General features: G+C 46.5%; 1 protein-coding gene across 1 annotated transcript in view; it reads left to right on the top strand.

Moving 5' to 3' along the window:
- Nucleotides 1-23,736, top strand: part of NPEPPS (aminopeptidase puromycin sensitive) — a 189,800-nt gene that overhangs the window by 99,571 nt on the left and 66,493 nt on the right. Inside the window, exons 6-9 of the mRNA XM_063959653.1 lie at nt 3,165-3,365; nt 3,456-3,552; nt 3,641-3,674; nt 15,204-15,318. Of these exons, the coding sequence (XP_063815723.1) occupies nt 3,165-3,365; nt 3,456-3,552; nt 3,641-3,674; nt 15,204-15,318 (447 nt within the window). The remainder of the gene's footprint in view (nt 1-3,164; nt 3,366-3,455; nt 3,553-3,640; nt 3,675-15,203; nt 15,319-23,736) is intronic.

Raw genomic sequence — 23,736 nt, 5'->3', positions numbered from 1 at the left:
GGAGCCTGCCCACACTATTAAACTCTTAAAGTGCCAATGGTTCCTTGTGGACCCGTCTATACCCCATGGTACTAATGTGGACCCCAGCATCCTCTACGGACTACGAGAAAAAGATTTACCGGTAGGTAATTAAAATCCTATCTTTTTGCTTAACAATGTTTTTGTAGTATTCACCTATTTTTCCATGGAGAGTAATATTATTTGAAGGCCATCAGTAAATTCCGTATTTGAGAATGATTAAAGATGGAGGCCCTCATTCCGAGTTGATCGGTCGCAAGGCGAATTTAGCAGAGTTACACACGCTAAGCCTACGCCTACTGGGAGTGTATCTTAGCATCTTAAAATTGCGACCGAAGTATTCGCAATATTGCGATCACAAACTACTTAGCAGTTTTAGAGTAGCTCCACACTTACTCTGCCTGTGCGATCAGTTCAGTGCTTGTCGTTCCTGGTTTGACGTCACAAACACACCCAGCGTTCGCTCAGACACTCCCCCGTTTCTCCGGCCACTCCTGCGTTTTTTTCCGGAAACGGTAGCGTTTTCATCCACACGCCCCTAAAACGCTGTGTTTCCGCCCAGTAACACCCATTTCCTGTCAATCACACTACGATCGCCGGAGCGAAGAAAAAGCCGTGAGTAAAAATACTATCTTCATTGTAAAATTACTTGGCGCAGTCGCAGTGCGAATATTGCGCATGCGTACTAAGCGGAATTTCACTGCGATGCGATGAAAAAAACCGAGCGAACGACTCGGAATGAGGGCCGGAATTGCTTCAGTTGGTGCCTTGAAAAAAGATTAGTTCTGGCATTCCAAGATATAAAGGATGTGTTTTCCATCAGACCATTCACTGCTTTCTGTATTTTAGCTATCCCTTTTTGCCAGGATATAGTTAATATCACAGAATTTCGATAGTCAGAATGCCATTGGCGATGGCATCCTGATGGTTAGAATCCCAACGGATCCTGACTGTGAGCACTGGGTTTATGGTTGGGCTTGATGGTGGTGAGAGGGGGAGGGTTGCTTGCTTTAAGGTTAGGCTGCGGGAGTGGTGGGTTTGGATTAGTGTTAAAATACTTACAAAATCTGTCAGTATTTTAAACGTCTAGATACTGCTGTTGGGAATCTAACAGTTGGACTATAGATACCAATCCCTTTTTGCCTGCCAGCTACACAGCATCTGCATTATCAGGGTTAATCATCTAGTATCTGTAAAAAGTTCCTAGTGCAGCCCCAATCTAGATAGCTGGTGATTCATTGCCTGTATCTGACTATCAAACTCCGGTAGTCATATGGATGGATTGCACACTGGTCCAAAACATTGGTGGTCCTGTCAAGTTTCACCATTTCCTTGCTTCCATTTTGACTTGTGAAAGGGCCAGGTTGAACTATCCCAGGTTGAGCAACACTGCATTTCAACCCGGTAAGAAAAAAAAGAAAACAATTTTCATGGGTTATTATTGTGTCATGTAAGGTGTAGACACTATGGAGGAGGCGGCATGGAGATGATCTCATCTCCAAGCCCTGTCTCCGCACCTGCCATGATGACGTTAGCGCCGCCACCGATGGCAACCTGACCTGGCATATTGCCAGTCCAGGTTGCCAGTCTGGAAGGGGTTTCATGGCGGGTCGCACCCGGGAAGGACAAGTGTACAATTCCAGGGTGCGACCCACCTTGGCGATATGAAAGGGGTATTAGTATGTCAGTTTTCCCTCCCCAGGACATTACTTGCTCTTACCAGTTAATATCCCATTCAGTCAACAAAGGTGACCTATCGTTTCCTGTCAGAGCATGACAGAACTGGGGGTGGTCTTCAGTATGCCGACTGACGGGATCCCGGCGCACAGTATACCGGCGCCGGCATCCCGACAGCTGGCATACCGACACTTATTCTCCCTCGTGGGGGTCCACGACCCCCCTGGAGGGAGAATAAAATAGCGTGGCGCGTGTAGCACGCCACCATGCCCGTATCGTGGCGAGCGCAGCGAGCCCGCAAGGGACTAATTTGCGCTCGCCACACTGTCGGTAAGCCGGCGGTCGGGCTCCCGGCGCCGGTATGCTGGTCGCCGGGAGCCCGACCGCCGGCATATCGTAGTGAACCCCAGAACTGGATAGTACCTTGCTTAGAGTTCTATCACAGTGCTGATTTATACCTTCAAGACCAGATCGCTCTTCAGTGTGGTGATTAGTATTACTGTAGCATGTTATTGGGTAGTGTTGGATCAGATTTGCAAAGTGGTTACTTGTTGTCTGTTCCTTATACTATCTCCATATTTTACAAAATGGACTTTGCAGCACATACAGAGAACCAGGAGCATCTTCCAAGCGGCTTTTCATGTTTACTTGTTCATCCACACTTTTGATGGTTCTTTAGGACCTTCCATCCTGTATCCCCTACTATCTGAGAAAAGATGTTTATACTGGTCATTATTCCTTTCTCCAAGTTGTAGAGGGAGAGACCACCCTACCCATTAATTCGGTTTCTTGGCCCAGTTGTAAACTGATGTTAGAAAGCAAGGGAAATAGGGGTAGGTAGGGGAAAAAAAGAATGGGTGATTTTCAGGGCTATGACTTCTGGGGGGGGGGGGGGTTTTGAACATATTTAATGGAATTTACAAATATTGGATTGTCCATTTAATCAATTTATTTCAAAACCTCAGATATTATTCTAAACTCTTAACTAAAGCCATGAAATCACTGATGACCTATATGTAATATGAGGGATCACAAACCGTTTGTCTGCTGAGAAACCATTAATGGGCGATTCTCCGTTATGCACGTGACAACTACACAAATTCAAACGACCTACTTCTCCACAATACCAAGATTTTAGTGGGTCTTAAGATATAGGGTAAGGCATTGCTACTAAGCAATTAAGTTTTCAAACAATTTCTTAAACCAGTTTAAGGAAAACAAAATTAAAAGCGTGTGATGCAAGGGACTTTATGTACACTTGCTTGAGAATCACCCTAATGCTGTCCTCATGCATTAAGACAAATTGGGTAGTTATTGTCATGTGTTGCCTGTAAATGCCTGCTATCTGCATTAATTTGACACCTGTATTCGCTGGCACCCTGGTGATCCGGTTACTTGGCCTGAGCACAGAAGTCCTGATCCATTAAATTTAGCAATCCATGTCTGCGTCTTTTTACCACATTTTACAGAATCTTATTGAGCGCAAGCCATACCCTGATGATGACAGCTTGGTGGAGGTGAAGTTTGCACGCAGCCCTGTAATGTCAACCTACCTTGTGGCCTTTGTGGTGGGAGAGTATGACTTTGTGGAAACTCGCTCTGCTGACGGTGTGCTGGTTCGTGTTTATACTCCAGTTGGCAAAGCTGAGCAGGGAAAGTTTGCCTTGGAGGTAAATTCCAGTTTGAGTCCATGTTATGTACATATTTATTACTGATAAAATAGTTTCCCGCCAACTACTTATATGTATCCCTTATTGTAGGTTGCTGCTAAAACTCTGCCTTTCTATAAGGATTACTTCAATGTGCCCTACCCTCTTCCCAAGATTGATCTCATCGCCATTGCAGACTTTGCAGCTGGTAAAGTTTCCACTGACTGGCCTGCTGTGCAGGTGTCACTCTGACTTTGGTGTACTTCTACCCCTCACTTTGTATTTGTTTTTCACAGGAGCCATGGAAAACTGGGGATTGGTTACTTACAGGTACGTCTGTTGCCAATATCGCTTCTGCTTATTAGTGAGCTCATGTTGAAGAGTGAGAACCACCTAAGACACTTAACTATTTTTATTTTTCTGTTTATTTTGTCACTTGAGAAGAACAATAACAATATGAAACCTTGGCGGAAGGCTTGTAGAGATGTTATAGTGTAAGGGAGTAGGCCCATCCCTGGAAAATATTACTGTGCTCACTTGTGATTGACCAAAGATTAGACCATAACAAAATCACAGTGCTCAAGTACAGCTTCTGAAATCCTTATTCTCATTTGTCCATCAATCCATAAGCAGATTCACTATATGGACAAAAGTATTTTGCCACACTTGTTAGTTATTGAATTCAGGTGTTTCAATTAGACCTGTTGCCACAGGTATGTAAAATCAAGCACCTAGCCATGCAGTCTCCATTTGCAAACATTTGTGATACAAAATGGGTCGTTCTGAAGAGCTCAGTTGAATTCAAGCGTAGTACTGTGATAGGATGCCACCTTTGCAATAAGACTGTTCATGAAATTTCATCCCTGCTGGATATTCCATAAGCAACTGTAAGTGATATTATTAGAAAGTGGAAGCATTTAAGAAAAACAGCAACTCAGCCATGAAGCGGAAGACCACGTAAATTCACAGAGTGGGGTCAACGACTGCTAAAGCACGTGGTGCGTAAAAGTCGCCAATGCTCTACTGGTTCCATAGCTGAGGAGTCCCCAACTTCCGCTGCCATTAATTTAAGCACAAAAACTGTGCGGCGGGAGCTTAATGGAATGGGTTTCCATGGCTGAGCTGTTGCATGCAAGCCTCACATCACCAAGTCCAATGCCAAGCGTTGGATGGAGTGGTGTAAAGCACACAGAGACTAGACTGTGGAGCAGTGGACGAATCATCCTTCTCTGTTTGGCAGTCAGATGGGCGAGTCTGGGTTTGGCGGATGCCGGGAGAATGTTACCTGTCTGACTACATTATGCCAACTGTGAAATTTGGTGGAGGAGGGATAATGGCAGGCTGGGCGACGGGGTCAAAGGGAACACCCGTACCGGGCCCCAAGGCTCAGAGGGGCCCCGAGAGTTTACCACAAAAACTGGGGCCGCATAACATAATAACGCTATTAAGACTGTATGCGCCAGATGCCGGCAAACAACATAGCAAGCACTGGTGCAATAAAACTCTTCTGCCCACGCCGGACCCCCCCCCCGTGTTACCACGTCACATGATCTGGTCCGTGACCTTGCTGCATTGCGGGCGCGGCATCAATATGCAGTATGCCACGCGCCGATCCTTCCCTCTGTCTGTCCCTGTCACCTTTGAGGAGCCGTGTAGGCCGCCCGTACAAGAGACTATCAAAGACATCAGCCGCCCGCAGCCCCAAATCCGCTCTTTATATACTGTGAGTGCTTTTGGATGATAAGGCACATCACTGACCCTGTAATATGATAAGGCACATCACTGACACATACACAGAGGTGTGTATGTATATGTATATATATATATATATATATATATATATATAGGCTCCGCAGGAGACAGGGCACTTTAAGAAAGAATTTGGATACTGGTGTGCTCTGGCTCCTCCCTCTATGTCCCTCCTCCAGACCTCAGTTTGAATCTATGCCCGGACAAGCTGGGTGCTACTTAGTGAGCTCTCCTGAGCTTGCTAAAAAAGAATGTATTTTGTTAGGTTTTTTTATTTTCAGAGAGATCTGCTGGCAACAGACTCTCTGCTACGTGGGACTGAGGGGAGAGAAGCAGCCCTACTCACTGAAGATAGGTCCTGCTTCTTAGGCTACTGGACACCATTAGCTCCAGAGGGATCGTACACAGGATCGCACCCTTGGTCGTCCAATCCCGGAGCCGCGCCGCCGTCCCCCTCGCAGAGCCAGAAGACAGAAGCCGGCGTGAGAAGCATGAAGACTTCAAAATCGGCGGCAGAAGACTCCAGTCTTCATATGAGGTAGCGCACAGCACTGCAGCTGTGCGCCATTGCTCCCACACTGAACCCACACACTCCGGTCACTGTAGGGTGCAGGGCGCAGGGGGGGCGCCCTGGGCAGCAATTGGGAACCTCTTGGCAAAAAGAAGCATATATACAGTTGGGCACTGTATATATGCATGAGCCCCCGCCATTATTTTACACACAAAACGCGGGACAGAAGCCCGCCGCTGAGGGGGCGGGGCTTCTTCCTCAGCACTCACCAGCGCCATTTTCTCTCCACAGCTCCGCTGAGAGGAAGCTCCCCTGGCTCTCCCCTGCAGAATCACGGTAGAAAGAGGGTAAAAGAGAGGGGGGGCACATAATTTTGGCGCAAAAACAGTATATACAGCAGCTACTGGGTTAACACTAAGTTACTGTGTGATTCCTGGGTCATATAGCGCTGGGGTGTGTGCTGGCATACTCTCTCTCTGTCTCTCCAAAAGGCCTTGTGGGGGAACTGTCTTCAAATAGAGCATCCCCTGTGTGTGTGGTGTGTCGGTACGCTTGTGTCGGCATGTTTGACGAGGAAGGCTATGTGGAAACAGAGCGTGTACAAATGAATGTGGGGTCGCCGCCGACACCCGATTGGATGGATATGTGGAAGGTTTTAAATGATAATGTTAATTCCTTGCATAAAAGGTTGGATAAAGCTGAAGCCTTGGGACAGTCAGGGTCTCAACCCATGCCTGATCCTACGTCGCAGAGGCCGTCAGGGTCTCAGAAGCGCCCACTATCCCAAATTGTTGACACATATATCGACACGGATTCTGACTCCAGTGTCGATGGCGATGATGCAAAGTTGCAGCCTAAAATGGCTAAAGCCATCCGTTACATGATTATAGCAATGAAAGATGTGTTGCACATCACAGAGGAAACCCCAGTCCCTGACAAGAGGGTTTATATGTATGGGGAGAAAAGGCAAGAGGTGACCTTTCCCCCTTCACATGAGTTAAATGAGTTATGTTAAAAAGCTTGGGAATATCCAGATAGAAAACTGCAGATTTCCAAACGGATGCTTATGGCGTATCCTTTCCCGCCAACGGACAGGTTACGCTGGGAATCCTCCCCTAGGGTAGACAAAGCTTTAACACGCTTATCCAAGAGGGTAGCCCTGCCGTCACAGGATACGGCCACCCTTAAAGATGCTGCAGAAAGAAAGCAGGAGGGTATCCTGAAGTCCATTTATACACATTCAGGTACCTTACTATGGCTGGCGATTGCGTCGGCCTGGATGTGTAGTGCTGCAGCAGCATGGACAGATACCTTATCTGAGGAACTTGATACCTTGGACAAGGATACTATATTACTAACCCTGGGGCATATAAAAGACGCTGTCCTATATATGAGAGATGCTCAAAGAGACATTAGCCTACTGGGCTCTAGAATAAATGCAATGTCGATTTCTGCCAGAAGAGTCCTGTGGACTCTGCAATGGACAGGCGATGCCGACTCGAAAAGGCACATGGAGGTTTTACCTTACAAGGGTGAGGAATTGTTTGGGGACGGTCTCTCGGACCTGGTCTCCACAGCTACGGCTGGAAAGTCAAATTGTTTTGCCATATGTTCCCTCACAACCTAAGAAAGCACCATATTACCAAATGCAGTCCTATCGATCACAAAAAGGCAAGAAAGTCCAAGGTGCGTCCTTTCTTGCCAGAGGCAGGGGTAGAGGAAAGAAGCTGCACAATACAGCTAGTTCCCAGGAACAAAAGTCCTCCCCGGCTTCCACTAAATCCACCGCATGGAGCTGGGGCTCCACAGGCGGAGACAGGCCCGGTGGGGGCGCGTCTCCAAAATTTCAGCCACAAGTGGGTTCACTCACAGGTGGATCCCTGGGCTATAGAGATTGTGTCTCAGGGATACAAGCTGGAATTCGAAGAGATGCCCCCTCACCGTTACCTCAAATCGGCCCTGCCAGCTTCCCCCTTAGAGAGGGAAATAGTGTTAGCTGCAATTCACAAATTGTATCTCCAGCAGGTGGTGGTAAAGGTTCCCTTCTTCAACAGGGAAGGGGTTACTATTCGACCATGTTTGTGGTACCGAAACCGGACGGTTCGGTCAGACCCATATTGAATTTAAAATCCCTGAACACATACCTGAAAAGGTTCAAGTTCAAGATGGAATCGCTCAGAGCGGTCATCGCAAGCCTGGAGGAGGGGGATTTTATGGTGTCTCTGGACATAAAGGATGCTTACCTTCATGTCCCCATTTATCCACCTCATCGGGAGTACCTCAGATTTGTGGTACAGGATTGTCATTACCAATTCCAGACGTTGCCGTTTGGTCTCTCCACGGCACCGAGAATATTTACCAAGGTAATGGCGGAAATGATGGTGCTCCTGCGAAAGCAAGGAGTCACAATTATCCCATACTTGGACGATCTCCTCATAAAGGCGTAGCATGCTCTCGGGAAGTGTTACAACAGCACGGCTGGATTCTGAATATTCCAAAGTCCCGACGGAGAAGGCTCAGGAACTCATGACACTGGTCAGAGACCTCTTAAAACCAAAACAGGTGTCGGTGCATCACTGCACGCGATTCCTGGGAAAGATGGTGGCATCATACGAGGCCATTCCCTTCGGCAGGTTCCATGCGATGACCTTTCAATGGGATCTGTTTGACAAGTGGTCCGGATCACTTCTACAGAGGCATCGGCTGATCACCCTATCCCCCAGGGCCAGGGTGTCTCTTCTGTGGTGGCTGCAGAGTGCTCACCTTCTCGAGGGCCGCAGATTCGGCATTCAGGACTGGGTCCTGGTGACCACGGATGCAAGCCTCTGAGGGTGGGGGGCAGTCAAACAGGAAAGAAATTTCCAGGGTCTGTGGTCAAGTCAGGAGACTTGCCTTCACATCAATATCCTGGAACTAAGGGCCATATACAACGCCCTAAGTCAAGCGGAGACCCTGCTTCGCGACCAATCGGTGCTGATTCAATCAGACATCACCGCAGTGGCTCATGTAAACCGCCAAGGTGGCACAAGGAGCAGGGTGGCGATGGCGGAAGCCACCAGAATTCTTCGCTGGGTGGAGAATCACGTACGAGCACTGTCAGCAGTGTTCATTCCGGGAGTGGACAACTGGGAAGCAGACTTCCTCAGCAGGCACGACCTCCACCCGGGAGAGTGGGGACTTCATCAAGAAGTCTTCGCGCAGATTGCAGGTCGGTGGGAACTGCCACAGGTGGACATGATGGCATCCCGCATCAACAAAAAGCTACAGAGGTATTGCGCCAGGTCAAAAGACCCTCAGGCGATAGCTGTAGACGCACTAGTGACACCGTGGGTGTTCCAGTCGGTTTATGTGTTTCCTCCTCTTCCTCTCATACCCAAGGTGCTGAGAATCATAAGAAAAAGAGGATTGAGAACAATACTCATTGTTCCGGATTGTCCAAGAAGGACTTTGTATCCAGAGCTGCAAGAAATGCTCACAGAGGACCCATGGCCTCTGCCTCTAAGACAGGACCTGTTGCAACAAGGGCCCTGTCTGTTCCAAGACTTACCGCGGCTGCGTTTGACGGCATGGCGGTTGAACGCCGGATCCTAGCAGAAAAAGGCATTCCGGATGAGGTTATTCCTACGCTGATAAAGGCTAGGAAGGATGTGACGGCTAAACATTATCACCGTATATGGCGAAAATATGTTGCTTGGTGTGAGGCCAGGAATGCCCCTACAGAGGAATTCCAGCTGGGCCGTTTCCTTCACTTCCTACAGTCGGGAGTGACTTTGGGCCTAAAATTGGGTTCCATTAAGGTCCAGATTTCGTCCCTATCCATTTTCTTTCAAAAAGAACTGGCTTCTCTTCCTGAAGTTCAGACGTTTGTAAAGGGAGTGCTGCATATTCATCCCCCGTTTGTGCCTCCAGTGGCACCTTGGGATCTTAACGTGGTGTTGAGTTTCCTGAAATCACACTGGTTTGAGCCACTTAAAACCGTGGAGTTAAAATTTCTCACGTGGAAGGTGGTCATGCTGTTAGCCTTGGCTTCAGCTAGGCGTGTGTCAGAATTAGCGGCTTTGTCACATAAAAGCCCCTATCTGGTTTTCCGTATGGACAGGGCGGAATTGCGGACCCGTCCGCAATTTCTGCCAAAAGTGGTGTCATCTTTTCATATGAACCAACCTATTGTGGTGCCTGTGGCTACTCGTGACTTGGAGGATTCCGAGTTACTAGATGTGGTCAGGGCTTTGAAGGTTTATGTAGCCAGAACGGCTAGAGTCAGGAAAACTGAGTCACTGTTTATCCTGTATGCACCCAACAAGCTGGGTGCTCCTGCTTCAAAGCAAACTATTGCTCGCTGGATCTGTAACACGATTCAGCAGGCTCATTCTGCGGCTGGATTGCCGCTACCAAAATCAGTAAAAGCCCATTCCACAAGGAAGGTGGACTCTTCTTGGGCGGCTGCCCGAGGGGTCGCGGCATTACAGCTTTGCCGAGCAGCTACTTGGTCGGGTTCAAACACTTTTGCAAAGTTCTACAAGTTTGATAGCCTGGCTGATGAGGACCTTGTGTTTGCTCATTCGGTGCTGCAGAGTCATTCGCACTCTCCCGCCCGTTTGGGAGCTTTGGTATAATCCCCATGGTCCTTACGGAGTCCCCAGCATCCACTAGGACGTTAGAGAAAATAAGATTTTACTTACCGGTAAATCTATTTCTCGTAGTCCGTAGTGGATGCTGGGCGCCCGTCCCAAGTGCGGACGACTTCTGCAATACTTGTATATAGTTATTGCTTAAATAAGGGTTATGTTATGGTTGCATCAGGGTTGATCTGATGCTCTGTTGTTGTTCATGCTGTTAACTGGGTAAGTTTATCACGAGTTATACGGTGTGATTGGTGTGGCTGGTATGAGTCTTACCCTGGATTCCAAAATCCTTTCCTTGTACTGTCAGCTCTTCCGGGCACAGTTTCTTTAACTGAGGTCTGGAGGAGGGACATAGAGGGAGGAGCCAGAGCACACTAGTATCCAAATTCTTTCTTAAAGTGCCCTGTCTCCTGCGGAGCCCGTCTATTCCCCATGGTCCTTACGGAGTCCCCAGCATCCACTACGGACTACGAGAAATAGATTTACCGGTAAGTAAAATCTTATTATTTATTTATATATATATATATATATATATATATATATATATATATATATATATATATATATATATATATATATACACACACAACAGATTAAGCTCTTACTAGCGCTAGATAAAGAGCTAAATTCCTCCTGTTAGACAAGGTTTCTCAAGGGAGCTATACCACCTTAGTTATCACAAATTGAAATAAAAGTTATTTTATTATAAAAAGAACAATGAATTTCTTAACATTGTTGCATACATCTAAAACGCAAATACACAAAAAAGATCGTATTCAGGCTCGCATACATCATCTGTACATATACTTATTATTTTACAAACATCTGACGTAGAAGCCACCCGCAGTGTATCCCTTGATGCTTGCCACATACAGCATATACCATACACGGGCCTCAGTGTGTATATGAGAGTATATGGACCGTGATCCTATTAATAGTGCGTTAGATTTACTTATTGGGTTTCCGGGCACTGATGAGTTTACATTCTTCCTGGTAACGCCTCTATCTATGACACGCCGACAGCCTCCCCACGCTGCTATGCGCTGTTGCCTTGGATACGAGTGACATATCTATATGTGCCCGCCCACCTGGAAGTGACGTGGACGTCACCCACAGCGATCCTTTGATTTTCAGCCACATATAGCCTATACTATGCTTCGTGCACGGACCCTAGTGTTTATATGAGAGTGTACAGTGTACAGCGGCCCCACTGTTTATTTGTATATATTCTTTATGATCAATGGCCTAATACAAGCCACTGCCGGAAGTGATGTCACTTCCAGCCCATGGAACGCAACTTCCGGCCATTGGAACGCAACAGCCGGCCCTGATGGGCGGGTTTGGCGCCATGTTTACTATTTTACATCTGGTATTTAACAGAGGCCTGGGAGGCACCATCCTTAGGTCCAGTTCCACTTTTTTACCTTCTATACACCTTTGGCTACCGTTGGATTGCTGTATAACCTTGAAAAAGGTCCCGGAAGGGGACCGAAACGTTGGTGAATAAAGTATTGTGTACACCTGGAACGGTTTGATTCTTCTCGGTAAATATACTTTTTTGAAAAGCTGGTTTCTAGTCCGGAGAGTGCTATAATTTCCACCTTGGTGAAAAACACTGCACTGTACTGTGGGTCCTCCCCATACTTTGGTTGGACTCAGATTTTTCTCCCCACCGGTTGTTTAGGTTGGGTGAGAGTGCGGGATATCATGTGAGTGTGTGCATGTGTATATATATATATATATATATATATATATATATATATATATATATATATATATATGTATGTATATGTATGTGTGTATGTATATATATATATATATATATACTGGAAACAAACGGGCGGCACTCCAAAGGATTTCCAAAAGTAACACGACAGCAAGCAGCTTGTTATATCAACGTTTCAGGCACGCTTTATTGGCGCCTTTCGTCAGGACAAAGAATCAAAGTAAATACACATACCTTTATAGCAGCCAATGTGCCCACCACCTCCCGGCGTCTCACCGCATTTCCGGAATTGATCGGCGTTACGTCACTCCCCGCGACGCGAACGGGCCAGCTTCAGGGGCGGGGCAAGTATCCATGGTGACAGTGCACCAGTACACGCCTTCCCCAATCCCCAGCAGACACTCCGGGAGCGTGCAGAGACGTCCGTCTCTCGACCAATCCGGCGCTGGTAGGCGCAACAGTATCTATGACAACCCACAATACAGGAAATCAAACACCATAAAAATAAAAAAAGAACCAACATATACATTACTACACACTACACCATAATTATAGTGCTGACTATCATCATGTATGTTAAATCATCAACCTGTACATGTTTACAAAACAAGAGACAAGTTTATCAGTAATGGGAGACCCACTAGCTTACGTATAATAAATGCATAGTCTGCATGTCGTCTGTATTATGGACAAATCCCCTATACTACTACCAACTTAGAAACATGTGATAAACTATTACCTAGAATCAAGATAATGTCAAACTACATAAACAATCGACATATCTAAAGCCTGGTTATCTTATTAATGAACTTAATAAACTTCATAGGTTAATAGCTAATGTGACTTAAGGCAAAATAGCTACTTCAAAGTTAATTTCATTAAGAGTTATAACAAGCTATACCAAGAGATGCTTAGCCTAAAGAAAACAGGTCAAAGATAAATTCTCATTCAGTCCCCCAGGGGACATTGTATTCATCTCAAATATCCATTTAGATTCGAGCCGGATTCATTTCTTGTTTCTGTCACCACCTCTACTCAGGGGCGGGACATGATCCACCAGTTTGTAGCGAAGTGTAGCCATCGAATGGCCCGCTTCTTTGAAATGTCTGGCCACGGGTTGATCGATCGTTTTTCCTTCCAACGCCTGTCTAATGGCCGACCTGTGTTGGGCTGCTCTCTCACGAAACGAACGCGTCGTTTTTCCAATATATGCAAGTCCACAGGGACACTTGATTACATAAATGACGTATTTTGTCGTGCATGTGAGGACATGCCTAATCTTGATCTTCTTCCCAGAATGGGGGTGGACAATGATTGAACCTGTTTCCAGGTAACGGCAGGTTGTACAACCTGTACATCTATATGAGCCTGGCAATTTACTCAAGAAATGCGATCTAAGCTCTTTGCCTTGCGGTGTCACATCATTATGGACTAGCCAGTCCTTCAGATTTTTCCCTCTCCGATGGCAATGAAGCAACTGGCTATCCTTAAGGGCAGGTATGGATTTATCGGTTTGAATGATCGGCCAGAGTTTCCTTGCATTATTTCTTATTAGGGTAATACTCTAATTACGCTGAAATGGGTATAAACACATTGTCCACCCCCAACTGGTGGATCATGTCCCGCCCCTGAGTAGAGGTGGTGACAGAAACAAGAAATTAATCCGGCTCGAATCTAAATGGATATTTGAGATGAATACAATGTCCCCTGGGGGACTGAATGAGAATTTATCTTTGACCTGTTTTCTTTAGGCTAAGCATCTCTTGGTATAGCTTGTTAGAACTCTTAATGAAATTAACTTTGAAGTAGCTATTTTGCCTTAGTCACATTAGCTATTAACCTATGAAGTTTATTAAGTTCATTAATAAGATAACCAGGCTTTAGATATGTCGATTGTTTATGTAGTTTGACATTATCTTGATTCTAGGTAATAGTTTATCACATGTTTCTAAGTTGGTAGTAGTATAGGGGATTTGTCCATAATACAGACGACATGCAGACTATGCATTTATTATACGTAAGCTAGTGGGTCTCCCATTACTGATAAACTTGTCTCTTGTTTTGTAAACATGTACAGGTTGATGATTTAACATACATGATGATAGTCAGCACTATAATTATGGTGTAGTGTGTAGTAATGTATATGTTGGTTCTTTTTTTATTTTTATGGTGTTTGATTTCCTGTATTGTGGGTTGTCATAGATACTGTTGCGCCTACCAGCGCCGGATTGGTCGAGAGACGGACGTCTCTGCACGCTCCCGGAGTGTCTGCTGGGGATTGGGGAAGGCGTGTACTGGTGCACTGTCACCATGGATACTTGCCCCGCCCCTGAAGCTGGCCCGTTCGCGTCGCGGGGAGTGACGTAACGCCGATCAATTCCGGAAATGCGGTGAGACGCCGAGAGGTGGTGGGCACATTGACTGCTATAAAGGTATGTGTATTTACTTTGATTCTTTGTCCTGACGAAAGGCGCCAATAAAGCGTGCCTGAAACGTTGATATAACAAGCTGCTTGCTGTCGTGTTACTTTTGGAAATCCTTTGGAGTGCCGCCCGTTTGTTTCCAGTACATGCAGTCCGTCAAAGGTCATTGGGAGGGCACCCAGGTGCTATTGTTTCTATTGTGGAGTGCCGGTCAGAAACGCGTTTTCTATGTGTATATATATGTATGTATGTATGTATGTATGTATGTGTGTGTGTGTGTGTGTGTGTGTGTGTGTGTGTGTGTGTGTGTGTGTATATATATATATATATAATATATATATATATACACGTGTGTGTGTGTGTGTGTGTGTGTGTGTGTGTGTGTATATATATATATATATATATATATATATATATATCATCAGTGCCTGGCCTCATAAATGCCCTACAGATTGAATGGGCACAAATTCCCACAGAAACACTTTAAAATCTAGCTTAAAGCCTTGCAAGAAGAGTGGAAGCTGTTATAGCTGCAAAAGGGGGACCAACTCCATATTACAGTATATATTCGTATATTTGAATACAGTGTCATTGCAGTCCCTGTTGGTGTAATGGTCAGGCGTCCGAATACTGTTGTCCATATAGTGTATGTCAATAGCAATGGAATGAAAGGAGACACTTTTCTTAATGTGGTAATTTACAGAAATGGTGGCTTGTTAGTTGTTTGTGTAAGATATCAATACATAGTATTAAATACCTGAAATACTTTATACTAATTGACTGCAGATGGCCTTGGATAATGGATGTTTCTTATTCTTCCCTTAGGGAAACAGCTCTGCTTATTGATCCCAAGAACTCATGCTCTTCCTCTCGCCAGTGGGTGGCATTAGTTGTGGGGCACGAACTGGCACACCAGTGGTTTGGGAACCTTGTCACTATGGTAAGTACGGTGTGTTCTTAATCCAAGGGGATAATTCATTTCTGGAATTTTGCAACTTTAATTCAAGAACACGATGTTCCATTCTGGAACAACACAAAGGGTGGAATTCAGATGTTTGAAAAGTCGGTTGGGTGTCTGTTTTTTCCTGTCTAACTGACTTTTCAAACATTTGAATCTCCCCCATAATGTCTGCCGACATCACAAGCTTTAAAGGTGCAAGGGAAAACTTTCTATGTCGGCTTTGCCGTATATAGGTTTTATGTATACAACTGGCCATTTCTGCAATGCCTGGCAGCACTGCTGCTTTGAATTGAATTCCCCGTAGTGGTATTTGAGCAAAGGTTATTCATTGTCCATTTGTCTCCAATGTGTGTCAGTCTTTACATTATCCCTACTTTGAGGCATAAAATCAGAGTAAGTCTGTGGTAATACATTTGAGACACATATCAGTAAGAAAGGAAGTTAAAGTATACGTGTAGTTTGTTATATTGTAGTAAAGAAAAATAGTTTTAGGCATTCATTACTAGGGAGTGTATAATTATGACGTGCCTCAGATCTCACGGTTTAGGAGTGAATCAGTCAGCTAAATCGTTAGGAAATTTGGTTAGCACACTGAATGGCTACTTCTACTTTGCATTAGTGACAGATGCCTTTAATCATTACAAAATTATTATGGTAAGAAGTAATAATTGTATAAATTACGCTGAAATGGGTATAAACACATTTTAATACCAGTATGAGTTGCAGTATAATTGCAGTACTATATAGATAAGCACTGTCTTAAAGCACCTTCATTACCCTTGGAAATCACCCTAGCCTAATAAAAGGAGATTTATGGTAGACTTTACAATGGTTAAATCTCTTTCTGCGAGGTACACTGTGTTCCACAGGGAATACATCGGGGTGTAGAGATGGATCTCTGGATCAAGCAAGATCCATCTCTACACCCCGATGTATTCCCTGTGGAACACAGTGTACCCCGCTGCAGAAACAACTTTGAGTGCATTAGAGTCTATGGTGGTCATTCGGAGTTGATCACAGCCAGCAACTTTTTGCTGCTGCTGCGATCAATAGTCCACGCCTATGGGGGAGTGTTTTAGCTTAGCAGGGCTGCGATCGCTTGTGCAGCCCTGCTAAGCTTAAAGAATTTCAAGCAAAAGTAGACTAGGCCTGGACATACTTACCCTGTGCGATGGATCCAGCGATGATGGGCCCGGCTTTGACGTCACTTCTCCGCCCTCCGTTCTGCTGGACACGCCTGCGTTCTACTCGCCACTCCCCGAAAATGGCTCCAAACGGTCCGGATCCGCCCTGGCACGCCTCCTTCCTGTCAATCTTCTTAGCGGTCGGCTCTGCGACCGCTTCCTTTGTAAGTCGCAACGTAACGGTTGCCGGGCAACGGCGCACACTGCGCCTGCCACACCCGTTCGCACCGCGGCGATGAACCGCTTTGTGCGAACGGGTCGGAATGACCCCCTATAGCATGTCATGAGTGATGGTATATATTAAGTTTTAAACTTTAATGTTAAATCTTTCTCTCTGTCCATTAGTAGACACTGGAAGCTTTGGGTGTGTATAAAGCTAGGAATGTGATCTCAATTTCTACACTAAGGGGTACATTTACTGGGGTCACGATGGGAAAAATTGTAAATTAAAAAGCAAGCCTATTTTGTGTTTAATATTCTTGCCAATGGCAAGAAAACAGTCACTGCAAATTTGAAAATAGTCTGTAACTCCTGTACTTTTCAGCAGTTAATCATAATCTAAAAGCAAAAAGGAAAAGTATTAAATGGAATGTTATTTTTCTTTTCTCTAATGTCCTAGTGGATGCTGGGGACTCCGTAAGGACCATGGGGATAGATGGGCTCCGCAGGAGACATGGGCACTTTAAGAAAGAATTTAGGTTCTGGTATGCACTTGCTCCTCCCTCTATGCCCCTCCTCCAGACCTCAGTTTGATACTGTGCCCAGACGAGCTGGGTGCTTTTCAGTGAGCTCTCCTGAGTTTGCTGAGAGAAAGTATTTTGTTAGGTTTTTTATTTTCAGGGAGCTCTGCTGGCAACAGACTCCCTGCACCGTGGGACTGAGGGGAGAGAAGCAGCCCTACTCTCTGAAGCTAGGTCCTGCTTCTTAGGCTACTGGACACCATTAGCTCCAGAGGGATCGTACGCAGGATCTCACCCTCGCCGTCCGATCCCAGAGCCGCGCCGCCGTCCCCCTCGCAGAGCCGGAAGACAGAAGCCGGGTGAGTATGAGAAGCAAAGAAGACTTCACAGGCGGCAGAAGACTCCGTTCTTCACTGAGGTAACGCACAGCACTGCAGCTGTGCGCCATTGCTCCCACACACCTCACATACTCCGGTCACTGTAAGGGTGCAGGGCGCAGGGGGGGGCGCCCTGGGCAGCATTTGGGACCTCTTTTGGCAAAAGTTAAACATATATACAGCTGGGCACTGTATATATGTATGAGCCCCCGCCAAAAATTGCATATTTAGGCGGGACAGAAGCCCGCCGCCGAGGGGGCGGAGCTTCTTCCTCAGCACTCACCAGCGCCATTTTTTCTCCACAGCTCCGCTGAGAGGAAGCTCCCCAGGCTCTCCCCTGCAGATACACGGTAGAAGAGGGTAAAAAGAGAGAGGGGGCACATAATTAGGCGCAAAAAACAATATATAAACAGCAGCTACTGGGTTAACATTAAGTTACTGTGTTATTCCTGGGTTTATAGCGCTGGGGTGTGTGCTGGCATACTCTCTCTCTGTCTCTCCTAAGGGCCTTGTGGGGGAACTGTCTTCAAAAAGGGCATTCCCTGTGTGTCTGGTGTGTCGGTACGCTTGTGTCGACACGTCTGAGGAGGAAGGCTATGTGGAAGCAGAGCGGGAGCAAATGAATGTGGTGTCTCCGCCGACGGCGCCGACACCTGATTGGATGGATATGTGGAAGGTTTTAAATGATAATGTTAATTCCTTGCATAAAAGGTTAGAAAAAGCTGAAGCCTCAGGACAGTCAGGGTCCCAACCCGTGCCTGATCCTATGTCGCAGAGGCCGTCAGGGTCTCAGAAGCGCCCACTATCCCAAATTGTTGACACAGATACCGACATGGATTCTGACTCCAGTGTCGATTACGATGATGCAAAGTTACAGCCAAAATTGGCTAAATCCATCCGTTATATGATTATAGCAATTAAGGATGTGTTGCACATCACAGAGGAAATCCCAGTCCCTGACAAGAGGGTACATATGTATGGGGAAAAGAAGCTGGAGGTAACCTTTCCCCCCTCACACGAGCTAAATGAGTTATGTGAAAAGGCTTGGGAATCTCCAGATAAAAAACTGCAGATTTCCAAAAGGATTCTTATGGCGTATCCTTTCCCGCCAACGGACAGGTTACGCTGGGAATCCTCCCCTAAGGTGGACAAAGCTTTAACACGCTTATCCAAGAAGGTAGCCCTGCCGTCACAGGATACGGCTACCCTCAAAGATGCTGCGGATCGCAAACAGGAGGTTACCCTGAAGTCCATTTATACACATTCAGGTACCTTACTGAGGCCGGCGATCGCGTCGGCCTGGGTGTGTAGTGCTGTAGCAGCATGGACGGATACAGTGTCTGAGGAAATTGATACCTTAGACAAGGATAATATTGTTGACCTTGGGGCATATTAAATACGCTGTCCTATATATATGAGAGATGCTCAAAGAGACATTAGTCTACTGGGTTCTAGAATAAATGCTATGTCAATTTCTGCCAGAAGGGTCCTGTGGACTCGGCAATGGACAGATGATGCCGACTCAAAAAGGCATATGGAGGTTTTACCTTACAAGGGTGAGGAATTGTTTGGGGAGGGTCTCTCGGACCTGGTCTCCACAGCTACTGCTGGAAAGTCAAATTTTTTGCCATATGTTTCCTCACAGCCTAAGAGAGCACCGTATTATCAAATGCAGTCCTTTCGATCACAGAAAAACAAGAAAGTCCGAGGTGCGTCCTTTCTTGCCAGAGGCAGGGGCAGAGGAAAGAAGCTGCACAACACAGCTAGTTCCCAGGAACAGAAGTCCTCCCCAGCCTCTACAAAATCCACCACATGACGCTGGGGCTCCACAGGCGGAGCTAGGCCCGGTGGGGGCATGTCTTCGAAATTTCAGCCACAAGTGGGTTCACTCCCAGTTGTATCCCTGGGCAATAGATATTGTGTCTCAGGGATACAAGCTGGAATTCGAGGAGATGCCCCCTCACCGATACCTCAAATCGGCCCTGCCAGCTTCCCCCCACGAGAGGGAAATAGTGTTAACTGCAATTCACAAATTGTATCTTCAACAGGTGGTGGTCAAGGTTCCCCTCCTTCAACAAGGAAGGGGTTATTATTCGACCATGTTTGTAGTCCCGAAACCGGACGGTTCGGTCAGACCCATATTGAATTTAAAATCCCTGAACATATACCTGAAAAGGTTCAAGTTCAAGATGGAATCGCTCAGAGCGGTCATCGCAAGCCTGGAAGGGGGGGATTTTATGGTGTCTCTGGACATAAAGGATGCATACCTTCATGTCCCCATTTATCCACCTCATCAGGCGTACCTCAGAGTTGTGGTACAGGATTGTCATTACCAATTTCAGACGTTGCCGTTTGGTCTCTCCACGGCACCGAGAATATTTACCAAGGTAATGGCGGAAATGATGGTACTCCTGCGGAAGCAAGGAGTCACAATTATCCCATACTTGGACGATCTCCTCGTAAAAGCGAGATCAAGAGAGCAGTTGCTGATCAGCGTAGCACTTTCGCTGGAAGTATTACGGCAACACGGCTGGATTCTAAATATTACAAAGTCGCAGTTGGTTCCTACGACTCGTCTGCCTTTCCTGGGCATGATTCTAGACACAGACCAGAAAAGGGTTTATCTCCCGATGGAGAAAGCTCAGGAACTCATGACACTGGTCAGGAACCTATTAAAACCAAAACAGGTGTCAGTGCATCACTGCACTCGTGTCCTGGGAAAGATGGTGGCATCATACGAGGCCATTCCCTTCAGCAGGTTCCATGCGAGGACTTTTCAATGGGACTTACCGGACAAGGGGTCCGGATCACATCTTCAGATGCATCGGTTAATCACCCTATACCCCAGGGCCAGGGTGTCACTCCTGTGGTGGCTGCAGAGCGCTCACCTTCTGGAGGGCCGCAGATTCGGCATTCAGGACTGGGTCCTGGTGACCACGGACGCAAGCCTCCGAGGTTGGGGTGCAGTCACACAGGGAAGAAATTTCCAAGGTCTGTGGTCAAGTCAAGAGGCTTGCCTTCACATCAACATCCTGGAACTAAGGGCCATATACAACGCCCTACGTCAAGCGGAGACCCTGCTTAGCGACCAACCGGTTCTGATTCAGTCAGACAACATCACCGCAGTGGCTCATGTAAACCGCCAAGGCGGCACAAGGAGCAGAGTGGCGATGGCGGAAGCCACCAGAATTCTTCGCTGGGCGGAGAATCACGTCAGCGCACTGTCAGCAGTGTTCATCCCGGGAGTGGACAACTGGGAAGCAGACTTCCTCAGCAGACACGACCTCCACCCGGGAGAGTGGGGACTTCATCAGGAAGTCTTCGCACAGATTACTAGTCGGTGGGAACTGCCACAGGTGGACATGATGGCATCCCGCCTCAACAAAAAGCTACAGAGGTATTGCGCCAGGTCAAGAGACCCTCAGGCGATGGCTGTAGACGCCCTGGTGACACCGTGGGTGTTCCAGTCGGTCTATGTATTTCCTCCTCTTCCTCTCATACCCAAGGTGCTGAGGATAATAAGAAAAAGAGGAGTGAGAACAATACTCATTGTTCCAGATTGGCTACGAAGCACTTGGTATCCAGATCTGCAAGAAATGCTCACAGAGGACCCGTGGCGTCTTCCTCTAAGACAGGACTTGTTGCAACAGGGGCCCTGTCTGTTCCAAGACTTACCGTGGCTGCGTTTGACGGCATGGCGGTTGAACGCCGGATCCTAGCAGAGAAAGGCATTCCGGATGAGGTCATTCCTACGCTGATAAAGGCTAGGAAGGACGTGACAGCTCAACATTATCACCGTATATGGCGAAAATATGTTGCTTGGTGTGAGGCCAGGAATGCTCCTACGGAGGAATTCCAGCTGGGCCGTTTCCTTCACTTCCTACAGTCCGGAGTGAATTTGGGCCTAAAATTGGGTTCCATTAAGGTCCAGATTTTGGCCCTATCCATTTTCTTTCAAAAGGAGTTGGCTTCTCTACCTGAAGTTCAGACGTTTGTAAAGGGAGTGCTGCATATTCAGCCCCCTTTTGTGCCTCCAGTGGCACCTTGGGATCTTAACGTGGTGTTGAGTTTCCTGAAATCCCACTGGTTTGAACCACTCAAAACGGTGGAGTTGAAATATCTCACGTGGAAGGTGGTCATGCTATTAGCCTTTGCTTCGGCTAGGCGTGTGTCAGAGTTGGCGGCTTTGTCACATAAAAGCCCCTATCTGGTTTTCCATGCGGATAGAGCAGAATTGCGGACCCGTCCACAATTTCTGCCAAAAGTGGTTTCATCCTTTCATATAAACCAACCTATTGTGGTGCCTGTGGCTACTACTGACTTGGAGGATTCCGAGTTACTTGATGTGGTCAGGGCTTTGAAGGTTTTTGTAGCCAGAACGGCTAGGGTCAGGAAAACAGAGTCTTTGTTTATCCTGTATGCTTCCAACAAGCTTGGTGCTCCTGCTTCAAAGCAAACTATTGCTCGCTGGATCTGTAGCACGATTCAGCAGGCGCATTCTGCGGCTGGATTGCCGCTGCCAAAATCAGTTAAGGCCCATTCCACTAGGAAGGTGGGCTCTTCTTGGGCGGCTGCCCGAGGAGTCTCGGCATTACAGCTTTGCCGAGCGGCTACTTGGTCAGGTTCAAACACTTTTGCAAAGTTCTACAAGTTTGATACCCTAGCTGATGAGGACCTTGTGTTTGCTCAATCGGTGCTGCAGAGTCATCCGCACTCTCCCGCCAGTTTGGGAGCTTTGGTATAATCCCCATGGTCCTTACGGAGTCCCCAGCATCCACTAGGACGTTAGAGAAAATAAGATTTTACTTACCTTTAAATCTATTTCTCGTAATCCGTAGTGGATGCTGGGCGCCCGTCCCAAGTGCGGACTTCTTCTGCAATACTTGTATATAGTTATTGCTTCAATAAGGGTTAAGTTATGGTTGCATCAGGGTTTGACCTGATGCTCTGTTATTTGTCATGCTGTTAACTAGTTGTTATCACATGTTATACGGTGTGATTGGTGTGGCTGGTATGACTCTTGCCCTGGATTACCAAAATCCTTTCCTTGTACTGTCAGCTCTTCTGGGCACAGTTTCTCTAACTGAGGTCTGGAGGAGGGGCATAGAGGGAGGAGCCAGTGCACACCAGAACCTAAATTCTTTCTTAAAGTGCCCATGTCTCCTGCGGAGCCCGTCTATCCCCATGGTCCTTACGGAGTCCCCAGCATCCACTACGGACTACGAGAAATAGATTTACCGGTAAGTAAAATCTTATTATTTCAGGTATATTTCAGCTTTATCCATCTCGGCCAGAATAATGCTTTGGTTTCATTCCTGGCAAGCAGATAAAAATTCTAAAAGAATTTGAAAACAATTTCTTTGGTGGGGCAATCTTTATTTGGACCAGATCTGGACTGCATAATTAAGCAGGCAACTCGTGGTAAAAGTCAGTTTCTTCTAGTTTTACCATCTTGCCCTAGAGCTCCAAGGCCCTTTCAGTTCTCTGGTAGGTGATGGCCTCCACCCAGCAGAGGTCACAGATCTGGTCAGTTCAGATAGTGAATGGCCATGGGGTCACAGCATCCAGGCTTCTGTAGAGGTCATGAGTCTTCCCAATGACTTCTGTCTGGATTCCCGACCTGCCTGTATAGGGGCCCTCTTTTTCGTTTCCGGGACATCTGATACCGGTCAACCACAGACCAGTGGGTCAGAGGGGTCATCTTCAGAGGATACATACTAGATCTGGACGGCCCTTGTCTCTGTGTATATATATATATATATATATATATATATATATATATATATATATATATTTTTTAACTCCACGTCCTCGATAACTGCCAAGGAGGAAGACATTGATGGGGCAATTCACACTCTCGAACTCAGAGGTTGTGATTCCAGTCCCAGTACATATTCAGGGACTGAGTTCTATTCAAATATTTTCCTTGTTAAGAAATTGGACTGTTTCAGCAGAGCTACATAGTGCTAACTTGCAGGTTGTCATGTCAACTCTGGAATACCACGACTCGGTCCTCAACCTGCCTAAGTCCAGTCTAATCCCGGTACAAAGAATGGTGTTTCTGGGTCTACTCTTTAACACTTTGTGTCAGCGTATGTTTCTGTCAGAGGACAAGATTAGGACTTTGCAGTCCCTGGTATGAGTCCTATTGTGTTT

The sequence above is a fragment of the Pseudophryne corroboree genome, chromosome 3, assembly GCF_028390025.1.
Source record: "Pseudophryne corroboree isolate aPseCor3 chromosome 3, aPseCor3.hap2, whole genome shotgun sequence".
Taxonomy (NCBI): Eukaryota; Metazoa; Chordata; class Amphibia; order Anura; family Myobatrachidae; genus Pseudophryne; species Pseudophryne corroboree.
The sequence above is the reverse complement of the archived record's forward strand: the minus strand, read 5'-3'. Positions and strand labels throughout refer to the sequence as shown.